We start from the raw sequence: 19,484 nt of genomic DNA, 5'->3' as shown, positions 1-19,484 counted from the left end.
TCCAACCCTTGACTTTAACAAGGGCCCCTGTCCCTGAACTAGCCACCCAGCCCCACAGCATGATGGAACTTCCACCCAGTTTGACAGTAGGTAGCAGGTGTTTTTCATGGAATGCGGTTTACTACTTCTGCCATGCAAAGCGCTTTTTGTATTACCAAATAACTCATTTTTTGTCTCATCAGTCCAAAGCACTTTGTTCCAAAATGAATCTGGCTTGTCTTAATGAGCATTTGCATGCAACAAGCGATTCTGTTTGTGGCGTGAGTACAGAAATGGCTTCTTTCTCATCACCCTGCGATACAGGTGTTGTTTGTGTAAATTGCACTGAATTGTACAGTAGAATGATGTACAGATACACCATCTGCAGCAAGATGTTCTTGCAGGTGTTTGGAGGTGATCTCTGAGTTGTCTGTAACCATTCTCACAATCCTGCACATATGCCGCGCCTGTATTTTTCATGGCCTGCCAGACCTGGGTTTAACAGCAACTGTGCCTGTTTTACCTTCCATTTCCTGATTACATTCCTTACATTTCAAACTGACAGTTTAAACCTCTGAGACAGCTTTTTTGTAGCCTTCTCCTAAACCATGAAATTGAACAATCTTTGTTTTCAGATCTTTTGAGAGCTGCTTTGAGGATCCTATGCTGCCACTCTTCAGAAGAGAGTCAAAGGGAAGCTCATCTTCCAGTTGACCACCTTAAATACCTTTTCTTATGATTGGACACACCTGTCTACCAAGTTCAAGGCTTAACGAGCTAATCCAACAAGTTTGGTGTTGCAAGTAATCAGTATTGAGCAGTTACATGCATTCAAATCAGCAAAATTACAAGGGGACCCAAATTTTTGCACAGCCATTTTTCCACATTTGATTTAATTTCATCCAACTAAATACAGCTTCACTAAAAATCTTTGTTTGGTAAACACCGCAGTACTCAGATGTTCCTAGGAAATGAAAGACATACCACTTTTATTTTTTTTGTTGAAAGTAGAGTAAATTATTACTCATCATACTTCATCAGTGGATAATGCTTAGACTTACAAGAATCAAAGACAATATACAGCAAAAAATTACGTGGGTGGCGGGGGGTTTGTGGCTAAGTCAGTGTGGTCGGGAGGGAGGTATTGGGTGTGAAGTCTTGTTTATTATGAATATGTTCTTATAAAGTTTGCATATGCTGGATTTATGTCCAAGTGTCTGTTGATGGCGTTCTGATTTGATAACCAGGATTCGGCCAGCTCTCTGGCACTTTACGTACTTGCCTTGAATTTTACTTGTATATTGTCCCAGTTAAATATATGTTCTGTTGATTTAGTGTGCGTATAGATCAATGATAGTGGGTCCTTTCTTCTGATGGCGTTGCGGTGTTCCCGTATACGTGTTGCGATTCTTTTTGAAGCTTGTCCAATGTATACCGCTGAGCACGATCTTCATGATATATATGACATACAGTAACTTACAAAGGTGAGTACATCCCTAAGTGAAAAATGTCCAAATTGTGCCCAGTTAGGAATTATCCCTCTCTGGTGTTGTGTGACTCGTTAGTGTTACAAGGTTTCAGGTGTGAATGCGGATTAGGTGTGTTAGGTGTGTCACACCCTCTCATACTGGTCACTGGAAGTTCAACATGGCACCTCATGCCAAAGAACTCTCAGAGGATCTGAAAAAAAGAATTGTTGCTCTACATAAAGATGGCCTAGCTTATAAGAAGATTGCCAACAACCTGAAACTGAGCTGCAGCACAGTGGCGAAGACCATACAGCGGTTTAACAGGATAGGTTCCACTCAGAACAGGCCTTGCCATGGTCCATCAAAGAAGTAGAGTGCACATGCTCAGCATCATATCCAGAGGTTGTCTTTTGAAAATAGATCTACAGTATGAGTGCTTTTAGCATTGCTGCAGAGGTTGAAGAGGCGGGGGGGTCAGCCTGTCAGTGCTCGGACCATTTGTCACACACTGCATCAAATTGGTTTGCATGGCTATTGTCACACAAGGAAACTTCTTCTAAAGATGATGCACAAGAAAGCCCACTAACAGTTTGCTAAAGACAAGCAGACTAAGGACATGGATTACTGGAACCATGTCCTGTGGTCTGATGAGACTAAGATAAACTTATTTGGTTCAGATGGTGTCAAGCGTGTGTGGCTGCAACCAGATGAGGAGTACAAAGACAAGTGTGTCTTGCCTACAGTCAAGCATGGTGGTGGGAGTGTCATGGTTTGGGGCTACATGAGTGCTGCCTACACTAGGGAGCTACAGTTCATTGAGGAAACCATGAATGCCAACATGTACTGTGACTTACTGAAGCAGAGCATGATCCTCTCCCATTGGAAACTGGGCCGCAGGACAGTATTCCAACATACCGACCCCAAACATGCTCATCATGCTGGGAAAGGCTACAAGGAAGAAGCTGCTATGGAGGTAGTTTAAGACTATTGTTACTTTCCCCAGGAGTGGTTAACTAGCAAAGATCATTCCAAGGGCAAGGTGTGTGACTGTTCATGAGGTTACTAAAGAACCAGGGGTAACTTTTAACCAACTGAAAGCCTCTCTCACATTGGTTAATATTAATGAGTCCAGCATCAGGAGAACACTGAATAACCATTCAAAGTAGGGTTGCAAGGAGAAAGCCACTGCTTTCTAAACCAACATTTCCCTTGTTTTCAGTTTGATGAAGAGCATGTAGACAAGCCTGAAAGCTACTGGCATTATGTTTTATGGACAGATGAGACCAAAATAGAACTTTTTGATTCAAATAAGAAGCGTTATGTTAGGAGAAAGGAAAAACGCTGCATTCCAGCATGAAAACCTCATCCCATCAGTGAAACGTGGTGGTGGTGGTGGTAGTAGTATCCGCTTTGGGCCTTTTTGTTGTGTGTTGGCCAGGACAGCTTCCTGTTGTGGACGGGAAAACGATTTCTGAATTATATTCGTGAATTCTAAAGGAAAATGTTGGGACATCTGTCTGTTGCCTACAACTCAAGAGAAACTGGGTCATGAAGGAAGAAAACTACCCCAATTACACAAATCGCTCTACCAAAGAGTGGTTGAAAAAGAATAAAATGGTTTTGAACTGTCAAAGTCCTGACCTTAGCCCAATGGAAATGGTGTGGAAGGATCTGAAGCATGCAGTTAATTTGAGAAAACCCAGAAACATCTCTAAGTTGAGGCAATTTTGTATGGAAGAATTGACTAAAATTCCTCCAAGCCAATGTGCAGGACTGGTCAAGACCTACCAGAAGTGTTTAGTTGCAATTAATCCTGCAAAAAGGGGTAACGCCAAATACTAATAACAAAAGTTTGCATACTTTGGCCACTCCACAGGGTGGCTGCTCTTTCCCTTAGAGATAAGGGTGAGATGCACAGACATCCAGGAGAGACTTGAAGTAGAGTTTCTAATCCTATGCATTGAGTGTTGCCTATTGAGGTAGTTTTGTTGTTGGTTAAGGTGGTTTGAACACCTCCCTGTGGAGGGTTTACAGGCTTGACCAGCTGGGATGATATGTCCCAGATTCCCTGTGAATGATTTGGAATCGCACAGCACGAGTTGGTGAGTATGGCTGGGGAGAAGGATGTATGAGCCTCATTGCTTAGACTGCTATCCCGGTGACCCAGCTTTGCATAAGCAGTGGAACCTGAATGAATGAATGGATATGTAAAATATAAATCATTCACAGCATAAATGCAGTTATATTTTCCAATCTGACATTCTGATGAGGGAGATCCCTTCAGCAGGAGCGACACTGGGGCATTTCACCAGTAACAGAAGCTGCAACTTTCTTTTTGTTGCTAAATGTATATTTTATATATTATATATATATTTTATATATACTTTCATTAGTTGTCAGTTATAATCATCAAAATTAAAAGAAATAAACATTTGAAATACATCAGTCTGTGTGTCATGAATGAATCTAATATACAAGTTTCACTTTTTGAATGGAATTACTGAAATAAATTAACTGTCATGATATTCTAATTTTATGACCAGCACCTGTGTGTGTGTGTGTATGTATGTGTGTATATATATATATATATATATATATATATATATATATATATATATATATATATATATATATATATATATATATATATAGTGTGAGCTGGAGGGCTCATCGCACCCCAAGAAGATACAGACGCCCCTGGGTAAACCCCTGAAACACAGACTACCCTCACATTGCTCCTTACCCTTCTCACTTGCGCTATAACGCGCGTAATACAAGCCTTGTGCAGCGCCTGTCAGTTTTGGAATTGATTGTTTTGATTTTATCTCTCTCTCTTTGTCTCTCTGACATTCTTTGCTCCTAGCGGAAGAGTCATCTCTGACTTGTCATGGAGCACGTTTAAGCTTTTGAAAAAGAAACAAATGTTTGTTTGCAGTGTTTGAATAAAATTCCTGTTTTCTACAAACTCTTGTATCTCTGTGCAAATCTGTGACCCAAGCGTGGCAAGATGTATATATTTGAATATAAATGTACTGTTTATTGTAGTAATTCTAAAGTATTTTCTAATGTACAATTGTCAGTTTCTGCCAAATGCACAGCATATTGTTACTGAATACTTGTTTAAGTATAATGTTCACAAACTAACATTTACATTTTTTATATACTGTATGTATAATGCCATTAATGTTTAATTATGTGATGCACAAATTCAGAACCACAATGTTCTTGTCATTCACTCTTAACAGCAGATGCATTTGTTCTTTTGTGTTGCAGTAGATCCAATATTACTTTTTGATGAGTTGCTAAAAAGACCACCAGTTACTTGTTGTATTTTATGACAATTAAATAAAACTGTTCTCTTTTGAAAGCTGTCCCATAACACACTTTCATGTTTTTGAAGTCAGAAGTACTCAATCTATAGATATTTTACCATTCTCTGTACTTTTTGAGCCCTGATAAATGTTATTGATGATCGTTTATCAGGGCTGCTTTATCTGACAAGTGCGTACATAATTGTGGGTGGCCAAAGCCCATCTTGACTTATCAAGAAACACTGAGCTCATAGAACTGACTGAGTCTCATTTGAGGCATACTTCACTAAGACTTGATTTTATAAGCTCGCTTCATGGAATATCCCCTGGTGGAATTCGGTTAAGTCTAGTTCATGCTTTGTTGCATTTTTTCCAAAAGTTTCTGGAACCACTCATTACATTTCTCTGCAGAGTGAGTAGATGCTTTGCTGGCTCCATAATGCATAACAAGGCTATAGTGTCCTTATGGTTGCAAATTGATATACACTTGAACCTCCATTTCTTAATTGTTTTATTTTGTGAAAAACACTTTTTTAATGCAGAAAGGGATAAAAAATATAAAAGATGAAAAACTAGCATTTATTACATATGCATATTGATGAAAGTCATAGAAAGACATTATGTGTAGTTTAAAGCAACCCTTTTGCCTCCCAACCAGGGAAAAAAGAATAAAAACAGCAGAAAGAATTACATTAATTTCCACAATATTTAGTGTGACTGGATTCACAGATTTGTCAGTTTCAGTTGGTTTACAAATCCCAACACCTCTCTGTAATGGAAAACAACTGGAACTGGGCTATTTGCTTTATTGGAGTGCCTGATGGTTTTGGAAAATGTACATTCTACTTTAAAATGTTACCCTCTACTGTACAGTTGCCATAATAATAAATAGCAGTACTGGTATTAAATATGTCATCTGTTCACATCAAGACATAAAAGCTAGCATTATTTGACTCTATAACAAAAAACGGCTTAAAAAAATGGATAGATGCAGTTACATTCTATTCTTTAAGTTTGACAGTATTGCTTCACTATTACTGTTGGTTATTCATGACCATTAATGGTTGGTTCTAGTCAACAGCTATTGTAATGCTTTATTAAAATACAAGACACTCCAATGTCTTTAATCCAATCTAGTGTTATACATAATCTCCTGCTTATACATAAAATAATTCTGCTGTGATAGACTATTACAAATATGCTGTTTTTTCTTTATTTAATTGACAGGGTTGTCTATGTGTTTGGACCACAAGTAAAAGAGCCACCGACAGACATCACTCCAACCTTTTTAACAACAGGGGTCCTCAGTACTCTAAGACAAGCAGACTATGTATCTCACACAATTCTCAGGGAGTCTGGTAAGAGTCGAAATATATGTTTATTTAAAATTTCTGGTAAAACAAGCTGAAAATTGCACAGAGAAAAAAATTGAATGATGTAGTTGAGAGTATATGTGTGTTAATGTGTTTGTGTGTGTTTGTGTGTGTGTGTGTGTGTATATGTATATTGTGGCCTGCAGAGGGTGCAGCTGCCACCCAACCTCCAACACAGAAAGACACAGGACACAAGTTCAACACACATGTTTTTATTTATTTATTATCCTTTTTCCTCATATGAAATGCATTCCCGTTTCCTGCCTGCACAGCACAATAAATACAAGAACATGGCACAAAAGCACACTTTTCTTCTCCCCGTTTCTTTTTCTTCCTCTCTATTTCATCATCACCACTCCATTCTCAGCAAGCTTTGTCCACCTCCTCTCGACTCTGCCGCCTGGAGTAGTGGTAGCTGGTTCTTTTTATAGGGCACCCAGAAGTGCTGTTGGTGTCCAGTGACCACCTTCTGGCAGCAATTCAGGTCTGTGTGAAATAACAAAACATTTAGCGTCTGTTTGTGGCCAGGCATAACATACAGTAGCAGCGCTTACGCGTGTCAGTGTTGCTTTTGTAAGCAGATGCTTTTAATTAATTCCCTCATAAATTAATAAAATGTAAAATGAGTTGTTTATTGGATAAGGAGTGATTAGAAAATAAGACGATGAAAAAAACTGAAGGAATAAAAGTAAAAAGTAAAAAATATGAATAAAAGACAAGCTGAAATGTCAAATAAAAACAGGCATCAAGAAGTACAAGCAAAATGGGATATAAGTCCACTGAACAGAGGTTCGTAAATGCACAACATGACTGAAACAGACTGACTTCTGTATACAGTGCATCCGAAAAAGTATTCACAGCACATCACTTTTTCCACATTTTTTTTATGTTTATTTTTTTTGTTACAGCCTTATTCCAAAATGGGTTAAATTCATTTTTTTCCTCAGAATTCTACACACAACACCCCATAATGACAACGTGAAAAAAGTTTACTTGAGATTTTTGCAAAATTTGTTAAAAATAAAAAAATGAGAAATCACATGTACGTAAGTATTCACAGCCTTTGCTCTGTACTTTGTCGATACTCCTTTGGCAGCAATTACAGCCTCGTCTTTTTGAATATGATGCCACAAGCTTGGCACACACATCCTTGGCCAGTTTTGCCCATTCCTCTTTGCAGCACCTCTCAAGCTCCATCAGGATGGATGGGAAGTGTCGGTGCACAGCCATTTTAATATCTCTCCAGAGATGTTCAATCGGATTCAAGTCTGATCTCTGGCTGGGCCACTCAAGGACATTCACAGAGTTGTCCTGATGCCACTCCGTTGATATCTTGGCTGTGTGCTTAGGGTCGTTGTCCTACTGAAAGATGAACCGTCACCCCAGTCTGAGGTCAAGAATGCTCTGGAGTAGGTTTTAATCCAGGATGTCTCTGTAAATTGCTGCAGTCATCTTTCACTTTATCCTGACTAATCTCCCAGTTCCTGCCGCTGAAAAACATCCCCACAGCATGATGCTGCCACCACCATGCTTCACTGTAGGGATGGTATTGGCCTGGTGATGAGCGGTGCCTGGTTTCCTCCAAACGTGACACCTGGCATTCACACCAAAGAGTTCAATCTTTGTCTCATCAGATCAGAAAATTTTGTTTCTCATGGTCCGAGAGTCCTTCAGGTGCCTTTTGGGAAACTCCAGGCGGGCTTCCATGTGCCTTTTACTAAGGAGTGGCTTCCATCTGGCCACTCTACCATACAGACCTGATTGGTGGATTACTGCAGAGATGGTTGTCCTTCTGGAAGGTTCTCCTCTCTCCACAGAGGACCTCTGGAGCTCTGACAGAGTGACCATCGGGTTCTTTGGTCACCTCCCTGACTAAGGCCCTTCTCCCCCGATCGCTCAGTTTGGATGGTCGGCCAGCTCTAGGAAGAGTCCTGGAGGTTTCGAACTTCTTCCACTTATGGATGATGGAGGCCACTGTGCTCATTGGGACCTTCAAAGCAGGAGAAATGTTTCTGTAACCTTCCCCAGATTTGTGCCTCGAGACAATCCTGCGTCGGATGTCTACAGACAATTCCTTTGACTTCATACTTGGTTTGTGCTCTGACATGAACTGTCAACTGACGGACCTTATATAGACAGGTGTGTGCCTTTCCAAATCATGTCCAATCAACTGAATTTACCACAGGTGGACTCCAATTAAGCTGCAGAAACATCTCGAGGATAATCAGGGGAAACAGGATGCACCTGAGCTCAATTTTGAGCTTCATGGCAAAGGCTGTGAATACTTATGTACATGTGCTTTCTCAGTTTTTTTATTTTTAATAAATTTGCAAAAGCCTCAAGTATACTTTTTTCACATTGTCATTATGGGGTGTTGTGTGTAGAATTCTGAGGAAAAAAATGAATTTAATCCATTTTGGAGTAAGGCTGTAACATAACAAAATGTGGACAAAGTGATGCGCTGTGGATACTTTCTGGATGCACTCTGTGTATATGTATACTTTGAGCATAACATTTTTACAACCCGAGTAATCATTAGGTCTAACGATTATGCGAGACATGTCTGTAGAGGTGCCCGAGTCACACTTGTTACTAATGCTTTTAGCACTATTTTCACAGCCCGAGTGATGCTAAAGTCTAATGCTAGGGAGGTTAATGTACCAAAGCACAGATGTATGAATTGGTAGTTTAGAAGAAATTGACCTTGACAAATTGCTAGTTCTTTGGCTCTAAAGCAAATGGGGATCATGAGCCAGAAGATTTAACCAAAGCAGGAAGATTGCTGTTGCAAAAGATGTACCAACAAGAAACTTATGCATTCATGTGCATGTACACCATCTAGCAGAGTAATGTTTAGCCAATGCTCCTAATACAAGTACTAAAGGCTGGTCTCACCAATTGTTAACTATTGACACTTTTAGAACAAGCATAAAATATTAGTAGGGAAGTGGCATACAGTAGGTACAATATGCCACAGCTGTTTTATTCACATCTATTAATATTAATAAAATGTTTGGTTTATGCATTCTCACCAGTTTTTTTTAGTATAAAGTTTATTTAAATCAGCTTCCAGCACATCCCTGCTAATTCAATTGTCCTTACATATTGAAAGATTTTTGTTAATTGGTAACTCCAGACTAACTCTGTGTGCAAGCGATGGTAATATGCATAACTGTGTCTGTTAGTTGACTGGGTCGTTTTCTGTAATAGGCATTTGCCTTGCACCTGATACAGGCAGTTTAAACTTAGGCTGTCTTGAACCTCAATTGCATTGTGTTTGGTAATGAATAAATGAATGGGTGAACACAACGTGGAAGTGTGTTTTTCAGGTTTAAATGAAAGGGTATCGAGAGAAACAACCAGGGTATAACCATTAATAGGAATGTATTGCATATGTACTATATATTTAGTGGGGAAATTGCACTAGCTCTAATGTTATTAAGAGCAGAATAATATTCTCAAATGGTTAGAGAATGGTTTTCTTCAAGTTTGCATGTATCTAAAAGTAAGTAGGTAGTAACAGAAATTAACATATTTTGTGAGTATAAGTTGGTAGTTCAGACTTTCAAAACTCGGATATATTTTGAAAATTAGCATTTTCTGTGTTGTTCTGTAGGTTTAGTCAAATATTTAGGAAAGCTATTGTTGATGTAGAAATACAGTAGTGGTAAAGCTGATTTATAGTTACTAACATTTATTTTCTGTAGATTTTTTTTTTTTACCACTTTCTGTAAAACAGCAACCTTTACGGCATAGTATTAGTGAGGTATTTCTTCTGTCCAAATTTTGGTAGAATGCATTTTTATAATATGTTTATTGTGATGCACCCTATTTGTTACAATTTTGCAGGATTAATGCAAAATGTTCTCTGTGAGGTATAAATGTAATCCAGAACATAACAGAATTTTAAAGATGAAAAAGTGCCACATTTTATAACTATGTTAGCAGTGGTATTTTATTATCTGACAGTTTTTTCTGTTCTTTTTTTAAATAAGGTTACTCTAGCAAAATTAGTCAAATGCCTGTTATTCTGACCCCTCTACATTTTGACCGGGATCCACTGCAAAAACAGCCTTCCTGCCGAAGATCTGTTGTTATCCGAACCTTTATCACTAGTGATTTTATGACAGGCATTCCAGCAACTCCAGGGAACCAAATACCAGAAGAGGTGCATGTTTTTGATTTATTTTCTTCAATCTTCAATTTATGTTTTTGAATTTTGAACATTTTATTGGAGCGTATCTTAAAATATTTTCTACATTAAAGGTCAAGTTATTCACAAAGGCCTGCTATTTAACATTCAGTGAAAACTAATAGCAAACTGTCTAATGAAATGTATTTTATACAGTTTTGCTTATTGATATGCATAGCCTGGTAACAGTCTGGCACTGGAGAACACCCACTATGATGGAACCATTTTACTGTATGGTTATGCTCAGGTGGCTTCTTACCATGGTGAAGATGCAAATGAAATCTGTGTTACTGGAGTCCCATAGTCCATTTTTTATTATTATTATTACCATGAAAACATAAAATCTTGGCTAGCTCCTCAGCAAGACTGTGTGCTGTATGTCTCGCTTTCAAGTTTTGTGTCTATAGTTCCACAGATGTCCTCCTTCTGCGTTCATATTATGATACATTATTGTGATGTAATGTCTGAGCCGTTTAAAATTTTATGAATTAAAGGTTATTGGCTTTGACTAGCTGAGTTTTCAACTGATGCATCCTCTCAATAAGACAGCCTGAAGCCTTTTTCTTAAACCACGTTAATTGGTAACATGTTTGTGTCATTGTAAACAACAACCTCTGTTTATAGTTAAATGACTGGTCAGTACAGTTTTTCTTTGTTGGTGCTGCAGATATAGTAGGTTGCTGCACTCAGACCTATGGCCTCGCAAACGGCATGCTTGCTTGTTCCATCTACATCAGACTGTAGATGTGCAGCTTTTGTATTTTAGTACAGTATTGTACATTTGGCAGCAGTGTGTAACCCTCTTGTTTAAATGTGTACCAGTCCAAATTGGGTTTAGGATGCCTTGTTTTACATTGAAGATGGTTATTCTACTTCTGGATCAAAAACAATTGGATGTGTTGCTTAAATACTGACCTCACTCTTGTGTTTGTATAAGTGAAGAACATGTTCTAATGTAAGTCTGTATCTGACAAGGCAGTGCTATAAGCTAATACAATTTCCTAGTATAAATGTAATTGTTTAATGAATAGGTTTGTTCAGTTTAAATTCTAAGTCTGAGTGGATTTATTTAGCCTCATTGTCTGTCTTAGTGCAAATCTTGCTTATTATAATTTAAATAAAGACTAGCTTTGTCTCCAAACAAAATACATTTATGGTTGGAAGAATATAATGGCAAACCAGTAATTTGTGCAGGCAGTAATGATTTTTGAATTTATATAAGTAAGGATCTTGACACTACTAATATGCAGTGCAGTTGGATCAACTGGAACAAAGACTGCACTGTGATTTAAACATGGCCAGTCTTGCCTATATGCAGAGAGCCAAAAAAAATCCAGTTTTATATTTGGAACTCGCTGTTTTTAGCATAGTGTATTCTACAGTTTTCAGAAAGTAGTAAAAGATGTACCTCAGAGAGGTGTTAAATGCAGTTAAACATTTATGGTAAAAGAATTAAATACAAAAGGCAAATGCTATGTGTTTTATGTCAACAGGTCCTGTTAAAATGGTAAATGAAATTATGAAGATCCCTGGCATCTCTAGAGTGATGTATGACCTTACATCTAAACCTCCTGGAACTACAGAGTGGGAATAAGCTACAAATTTTAGTAGCAAACAAGAACTGTACGTACTGTCCAAATAACCCAAGAACAACATTCCTATTGTTGACATGCAGTACTGTGACAGATGCGTGACTAGAGCTGCTACATTGCACCTTTTATCCCCACCAAATATAGTTTGTGGTGATTGGTGTGTACCCTAAAAGGATGACAACTGTGGGGCAGGGGAATTGTACGGGTAAAAAAAAAAAAAAATGTAACAGCATTTGGTGCAACTGGATGATGGGGTTTTTTGTTTGTTTGTTTGTTTTTTTAAAGTGGCTTTTGCCTACAAAAATTCAATTTCTCCTGTATTCATATATTTGTATAAGCTATGTGTCTGTTTTGTAAACCTTTGAAAGACTTTGATTTACTTTTACAGTACTAGCTGCAGTTGTTATAGAAAACAAAATATTGCAAAATTATAATGTTTCCAGTTTCATTTTACATGCATTTTTATAAATATTTTGCCAAACAATTACAGAAGTGTTGAATTTTATTGCAGTGCTTACACATTATGGTGTATTTGATTTTGGTTTTAATTAACTCAAATTTGAGAATATTATAGCCAGATGAACCTAAAATATCCAGAATAAATTACATCAGTGAGCTACAGTAGTGCCTCGGTTTTCCAGTAACCTTAAAACTAAAATAAATTCAAACTGCTAACATTTCTGGAGTTGTGTACTGTATAATAAATGTTGCAATAAGTATTTTGTGATAACAAGGTGGTTGGAGGGGTAGAGCTAGGGTCAGGTGCTTACAAAGTGTTTTTCTTTTTTCTTAACAGCCTATCATAAATCAACATTATGTATGAAATCAGCGTCTCTAATTCTACCAATGCATTACGTTTGCAACTACAATGATCTTATAGTTTGTCAGATAAGTTTATTTTACTTCTAAAGCAATCCATAAAACACCTTGTTAAAAGCATATGTTCCAAAGTTCAGAATGATTTTTAGTATTATTTATTTTAAAACACATGCAGTAAAAGTAACATCAAATATATGTTAAGGCTTGCTTTGAAAAGTAACGTTTTTATTTTTTGCAATGTTTTGATAAATGTCCCTGTTATTACTGGATAACAGAAAAAGGTCAGAGGAAGTGTTTGGATATTACCTTGCATTAGCACCAAAAGTTGCCAAAGCTTAAATTTTTGGGCACTTCAAAAAGTGCCAAAATTAATTTAATGTTAACAACCTGTTTTTTCCCTTTCTTCAGATTGTAGATTTTTACACAGTTTATTTGCTTTAGAAACCTTGTTATTTTTCAGTTCTTAAAATATATTTGACTTTTTAATTTTGTGGACTATTTGACATCTTGCCACAGAAAAATATTTTGCACTCTGACAAGTACAGGATAGTAGTAAGTCAGGTAAATGGAAATAAGACGCAGTCCCTTTTTTGCTGTTTCGAATGAAATGAATAAGTTATCAACAGAATGAAGCATTGCAAAAAAGTCTTAAATGCAAAAATAATAATAATAATAAAGCATAATGTATTATCTTTTTAAATGTAAATTTGACATGTTCTTGTTTTAAAATGTATAACTAATGGACATTTATTTTGATATTTCGGTATAAGTGTAATAAGCTTAATTTATGCAATTCTGTGTAACACAGAGTATTCTGTATAGTTTAAAAATGCTTTTCCTTAGTAATGTGCCTCAAAACCTACTGCATGAAGAATTTCAACTTTAAATTTGTATACAAAAACAAGCTTTAATAAAGAATTATTTAAAGCTATTGTGAATTACTACTATGCATGCATCTTATCCAAATCTTCAGCATATGGGTCAATATCGTTATTGAAGTATTTTTTTTCTAATAATGTTAGTCACAAAACTAATACAGAGTAAATGTATGGATGGGATGCTGTTCCAAATCATATTTTTTATAGATTTAGTTTTGCAGCTAGTAATTTAGACATTGTGTAACATTTTATGAGAATGCCGAACTTTAAAGAAATGTTTAAAGATTTTATTTAGCAAACTTGTTAAAATCAGGAATTTGAAAGGTGTTTATCTTTCTGTGTGGAACAAGGGTAGATGACACTCTTTGCGTACCTTGTCTAAAAAGCATTAGTGTTTTTGAAACAAAAATTCAGTCTTTCAGTTGTTTCCAATTATTTTAAAATAAACAACCCCTTAAATAATTGAGAAATTATAGCGTGGAAATCTGTCTTCAGAATCTACCAGTAATTATGTGAAATTAAGGCTGTATGCTATTTTGAAATTATTCTCAATTAGTTGCCTTGCTAATATAATTAATTTATTATCTGGTTTAATTTTCTGTGAATGCTTTTCAGACTCTGAAAGATAATTATTGTGCAATTGTCAGGTTCATTGTACAATTAAATGTTAAGTTGGTTATCTAAATATGTTATGAATATGGAAGAAAGTGAATTGCAATAGTAACTTGTGTTACTTTATTTTCAAAATATAAAATTCTTATTTGTTAATTATTAACTGGGTTGATGGGTGGGACTGTGAATGACATAGCTAGGTAGTTATTGTTAAAGCAAAATATGAAAAGTCCCTGTATTTTTCAACTTGTTGGATTTGTTTGGTACTAGCAAAAACAACTTTTTAAGATCCACATATATTGAACAGATGCATATTCTTTCTTTCCATTTTAAGCCAAATAATCGTCTAGCTGTGCTTAGTTTGAAATGTTACATTACAAAAAAGGATAATACCTTTTTATTGCTTATTTTTGTATAAAAGTCATTAGGGAAATGTTTGTTGTTTTTTGATATTGGCAATCTGTGAGATTCATTATAAAGAAGAAAATCTGCCTTGAGAGACAACTAGTTTTTTGCCCTTTTTAATCCAATTATGAATAATCTTTCCCAGTGGGCACAAGTCACCTAGACAAAAATAATTGCATCGTTTTACATATAAGATGTACTATGCTAGCCTGAACAGAATGTGCTCTTCATTAGAGAATGTTCTTGAAAATGGTTAAATGTAACTTTGTGTTTGTGTCTGGCCTTTGTTTGTTGTTTTTCTTTGTACATTCCAACAGGTGTATTAGTACGATGTGCAGACTTCCTAAAAATTCTGTGCCTGCTATGATCATGAATGGAGATGTGATAATAGGAGGGATATTTCCTATACATCGTACAGATGGCTTCAGAGATTTGTCCTTCACCATTGAGCCTGCTCCTCGACTTTGTGATAACAGGTATTCAAGATATATAACTAGAGGCAAGGAATTTAATTAAGAGTCCAGCATTATAATTATCTGCTCTTTTTTGTTCCGTTGCTTGTAGCTAGATAAGTTATAACACTAAATGTCAGCTAAAATGTGATTTAAAAAAAAAACTTTAAAGTTGAATTGTCTTAGAAATGAACTGCACTGTCTTTCTCCATTAGTAGAGATTAGAATAAAAAAAGTTTATTGTCTAGGTAAAAGTATAGACTATTTGAAAGGGAGAATGTCATTTTAAATAATATTTGTTAAAACTGTTTTGAGAAGATCATATTTTCACATTTAGATATTAATGCTTACGAAGTACATGGATTCATTGAATTGCAAACTTTACTGAAAGATTTATTTAGCTCCAGTAGTGAAATACTGGTGGGGGAAGCCAGATTTCCAATTGTTGGTGCCTTGTCCTTTAGTAGTTTTTTATTTAATAAAAGTGCTTATAAGAATAATGAATAAACTTCCAATGAAATTTCTTGTACAGTGAAGTCTGAAAACATGTCAATACATTACCTTTTTATAACTTTGCATCATTTTTTTCTATAGTAGGATGCTAAGGTGCTTTACGCAGGTGAAGCTTTGTTATAATTACTTGTATTTTTCTTTTTCATGATTAACTTAGAATAAAATAATATGATAGGGCAGAATATATCCTTCTGATAATTGTAAATATAGGTGAGAAATTTTCAGATTTAATACCTTATTTAGAAAAAGCTTTTGACAACTGCAGTTGTGTTATTTGTAAAAGTTTTAATTACTCCCTTATTAAAATAACTTTCTAATCACAAAACTTGAGTTTTTTTACAAAATGTATTTATTACAGAAGTATCAGCAATGTGGGTATTACAGCATTTGGTCACTAAAATTTTGTTTTACTTCTAAAATTATGTTTCATCTTTAAGTTTTGATCTCCAGAGTTATCAGTGGGTTCAGTCTATGATTTTTGCTATTAATGAAATAAATAAGAATGAAGATCTTCTACCAAACCTTAGTTTGGGTTATGCCATTTATGACACCTGTAACAGTATCACAAGAGCAGTGGAACAGATGTTTGCACTTATCACAGGGAATGAGGTCTATGTTCCCAATTACCAGTGCCATATAAATTCCTCTTTAGCAGCGGTGATTGGAGAATCATCTTCCACTATTTCCATTGCTATGGCAACAATTCTGGGAATTTACCAGTATCCTCAGGTATTGATGTTTCATTAAATGTTCTTAGTCTTTAGACTAAACAGTATGTTTTAAAATCTTTAATTTCTCATTCCTCACTAAACAATACTTCCTTGTCAAACTTTGATTAACTCCATCTGTTCCTTGGGGAGGGAGGGGATTTATGTTTTTTTAATATGATTACTATTCAGTAAATGCTGTTATGAAAAAATATAATAAATATTAAAGAATAATCTGAGACACAGCAATTCAACTGCATTGTTTTAAAATCAAAAAATGTTTCAGGTGTAAACTATTTTAACACGTAGTCACTGAAGTGACTGTTAAGTAAAGCAGTAAAAACACAGCTGAAATCAGTCACAGTGCAAAGATAATTTAATGCCACTATTAATACATGCTCCTAACAGTCCTAACAGTCTTCTGAAGCAGCTATACTTTTTAAAAACTTAAAAGTACCAAATATGCTAGTTAGTGCTGACATGATTACATGCAGCTTCAATGCTGTCTTTTCCAGGATATAAATTTGTAAATGATCTATACCAAAATGAGGTATAACTTGAAAAGACATTTCCTGTGTGTTTTTGTTCACCTTTTACTGTTCCTCTCAAATCTTGAAATGATCATGAGGTACAATACAAATACTTAAGTATTTTCTTTTAATTTGATTGTTGTGTGATATTTAACTTAATCTGGAATTTTCTTATCACTTATGTAACTGTTCTTTGCAGGAACTTAATCATAAAAGTAACATTTTCTTTTAGATTAGCTACTTTTCATCCCTCCCTGCTCTCAGTAACAAGAAGGAGTTCCCATCTTTACTTCGCACCATACCCAGTGACACATTTCAGTCCAAAGCATTTGCTTACCTTGTCAAGCACTTTGACTGGAAGTGGGTTGGTACTTTGGCAGAAGATATTGAGTATGGAATTCAAGGAGTCCAACTGTTCAGAGAAGAGGTGGAGAAATATGGTGTTTGCATTGCTTTTGCAGAAAAAATCCCACTTACGTTTTCAAGAGCAACCTATCAACAGATAGCAGAAACTATTAAAAGTTCCAATGCAAAAGTTATAGTAGTTTTCTCTGGTGACAGTAATCTGCTTCCCCTAGTGGAGGAGATTGCTAAACAGAACATAACAGGTATTACCTGGCTTGCAAGTGAGGCCTGGAGCACAGCTACATACATCTTAAAAGAAAACCAAATTAAACACTTTGAAGGAACATTGGGATTTGCAATCACTAAAAGTCATATCCCAGGTTTGCATGAATTTCTTGTCGGCCTCCATCCTTTTAATGAACCTCAAGATATGTTTATAAAGGAACTCTGGGAAAACATTTTTGAATGTCTGTGGAATCCAGGAGTTAAACATGATAGACGAGAGTGCACCGGGGCGGAAAATCTTGAAAAATTGACAAACACATTTTTGGACACCTCTGAACTGAGAGTTACCAGCAATGTTTATAATGCAGTGTATGCTGTAGCTCATGCACTGCATAACTTGCAGTCTTGTGAACAGGGCAAAGGTCCTTTTGAGGAAGGGAGATGTGCAGATATTCATGCGTTTGAACCATCACAGGTAATTATAAAGTTTAGTTATTTTTAAGTTTGAGCTTAAAAGTACCTTATCTTCATGCAATAGAATTTTTTTTTTTTTGGTCTTGAGCCATTTTAAATATCACTATATATGAACGTTAAACTTTAAAATCCATACTTGATGATCTAAATATAGCTATAGTTCTTTTATTCACTTTGTGCAGTTGAACTGTATTTTTAGGACCTTTTTCAGAGTGTATTTTTTCTGTCATAACAATATACAGTATCTTATATAATCACGAAATGAATCCCTTTCATTTTACATGTTAAACTTGAAATAGATTGCACAAATGTCATAGCTAACACTCCACTTTAAAAATATCAACATTTTTTGAAGACAATTTTATATACATGTACATGTATGTATTAGGAAAACAATACAAATCACATTTTTCAAATTTCCTTTCCTGTTTGTTTATGGTAGCCAAACTATAAAAACAAGATAAACTTAATATAGCATTAACAGGAAACTTAATATAGTGTTAACAATATACTTATACTCATTATATACTAAATCTATAAATATGCAAGTACAGTGATTTCATCAGTAGTGTTAACTGAAAATATATAAATGACTACTGCCTTATTATTAGCTTTCCCAAATTTTCAGTAACTAATTCATCTCTCATCTGTATTAGTGGTATTATTTGGATAATTACAGTAACATTTTTGTTTCTTTCTTTGTCTGTCTTAAGTACATATTAACCATGTGTGTGTTTTTATTAAAAAACACCAAAACAATAAGATATTGCTTGGGTTTTTAAATGGGAATTGAACATATTCTCCTGAATATAATACCTGTTTTTTTTTGATTTGCCTACTTTAATGGAGCCACTAAATGGAAGTTTTCAAAATGCCAGCTCTTAAATAGAGCTTTACAAAACAACTAGCAGTACAATACAACAAACATAAATGCAAAGAATTGCTAGTTTATATATGCAGGTGCATTGTTTTCATCTATTTGACAGATTTAAAAAGCTCAAAAATCTTTAAAAATGTTTAGATTTAACATTACATTTTTAACAAATAAAATTAAAGATGTAAATATAAATATACACATACAAAAAAATCTATCTATATTTTTTTTTTTTTGTCATAGCTACTCCACTATTTAAAGAGAGTGCAATTTTTAGACAAGGCTGGGAACATTCAATATTTTGATGAAAATGGTGATACTGTGCCAAAGTATGATCTTGTCAACTGGCAAAGAGGGAGCGATGGGTCTGTAGTGGTGAAAACAGTTGGCAGATATGATGGAAGTAAATTTGGTGTGGAGCTTGAATTAGATGTGGAGGCAATTTATTGGAATGGGGGGCAAAAAGAGGTATGGAACCCAAAACATTCTAAAATTCCTGTTGACTTTATAGCTGTATTACAGCCTATATGTTTGATGTTGGGAAAGCTCAGTTAGATATACTATGAAAGACTGTCTGGCAAAGAAGCCAAATAGCTGAGACCATGACCCAGTCTCCACCAGTGATTCATTGCTCTATAGCAAGTCACTGTATATCATTGCTCCATTTATCCAACATGCATACAGTATGTGTAAATAATTATACTAGAATTATGTGCTTGTGTATATGAGTGTTA

At 35.5% G+C, this 19,484-nt stretch overlaps 2 protein-coding genes across 2 annotated transcripts in view; both read left to right on the top strand.

Moving 5' to 3' along the window:
* The window catches only part of gmps (guanine monophosphate synthase), a 114,041-nt gene extending 100,379 nt beyond the window's left edge, over positions 1–13,662 (top strand). The window contains exons 14-16 of the mRNA XM_039757386.1: positions 5,987–6,117; positions 10,128–10,300; positions 11,818–13,662. Of these exons, the coding sequence (XP_039613320.1) occupies positions 5,987–6,117; positions 10,128–10,300; positions 11,818–11,835 (322 nt within the window). The 3' untranslated portion in view covers positions 11,836–13,662. The remainder of the gene's footprint in view (positions 1–5,986; positions 6,118–10,127; positions 10,301–11,817) is intronic.
* A 2,303-nt stretch (positions 13,663–15,965) lies between these two features.
* On the top strand, positions 15,966–19,305 carry LOC120528052 (vomeronasal type-2 receptor 1-like). The gene is made up of 3 exons (XM_039752067.1): positions 15,966–16,324; positions 17,065–17,877; positions 18,994–19,305. The coding sequence occupies exons 1-3, from the start codon at positions 16,067–16,069 to the stop codon at positions 19,303–19,305; spliced, it is 1,383 nt and encodes a 460-aa protein (XP_039608001.1). The 5' UTR covers positions 15,966–16,066.
* Positions 19,306–19,484: the final 179 nt, after the last annotated feature.

This window comes from Polypterus senegalus, chromosome 1 (genome assembly GCF_016835505.1).
Source record: "Polypterus senegalus isolate Bchr_013 chromosome 1, ASM1683550v1, whole genome shotgun sequence".
Classification (NCBI taxonomy): domain Eukaryota; kingdom Metazoa; phylum Chordata; class Cladistia; order Polypteriformes; family Polypteridae; genus Polypterus; species Polypterus senegalus.
Note: the sequence above shows the minus strand (reverse complement) of the source record. Positions and strands in the feature narration are given on the sequence as shown.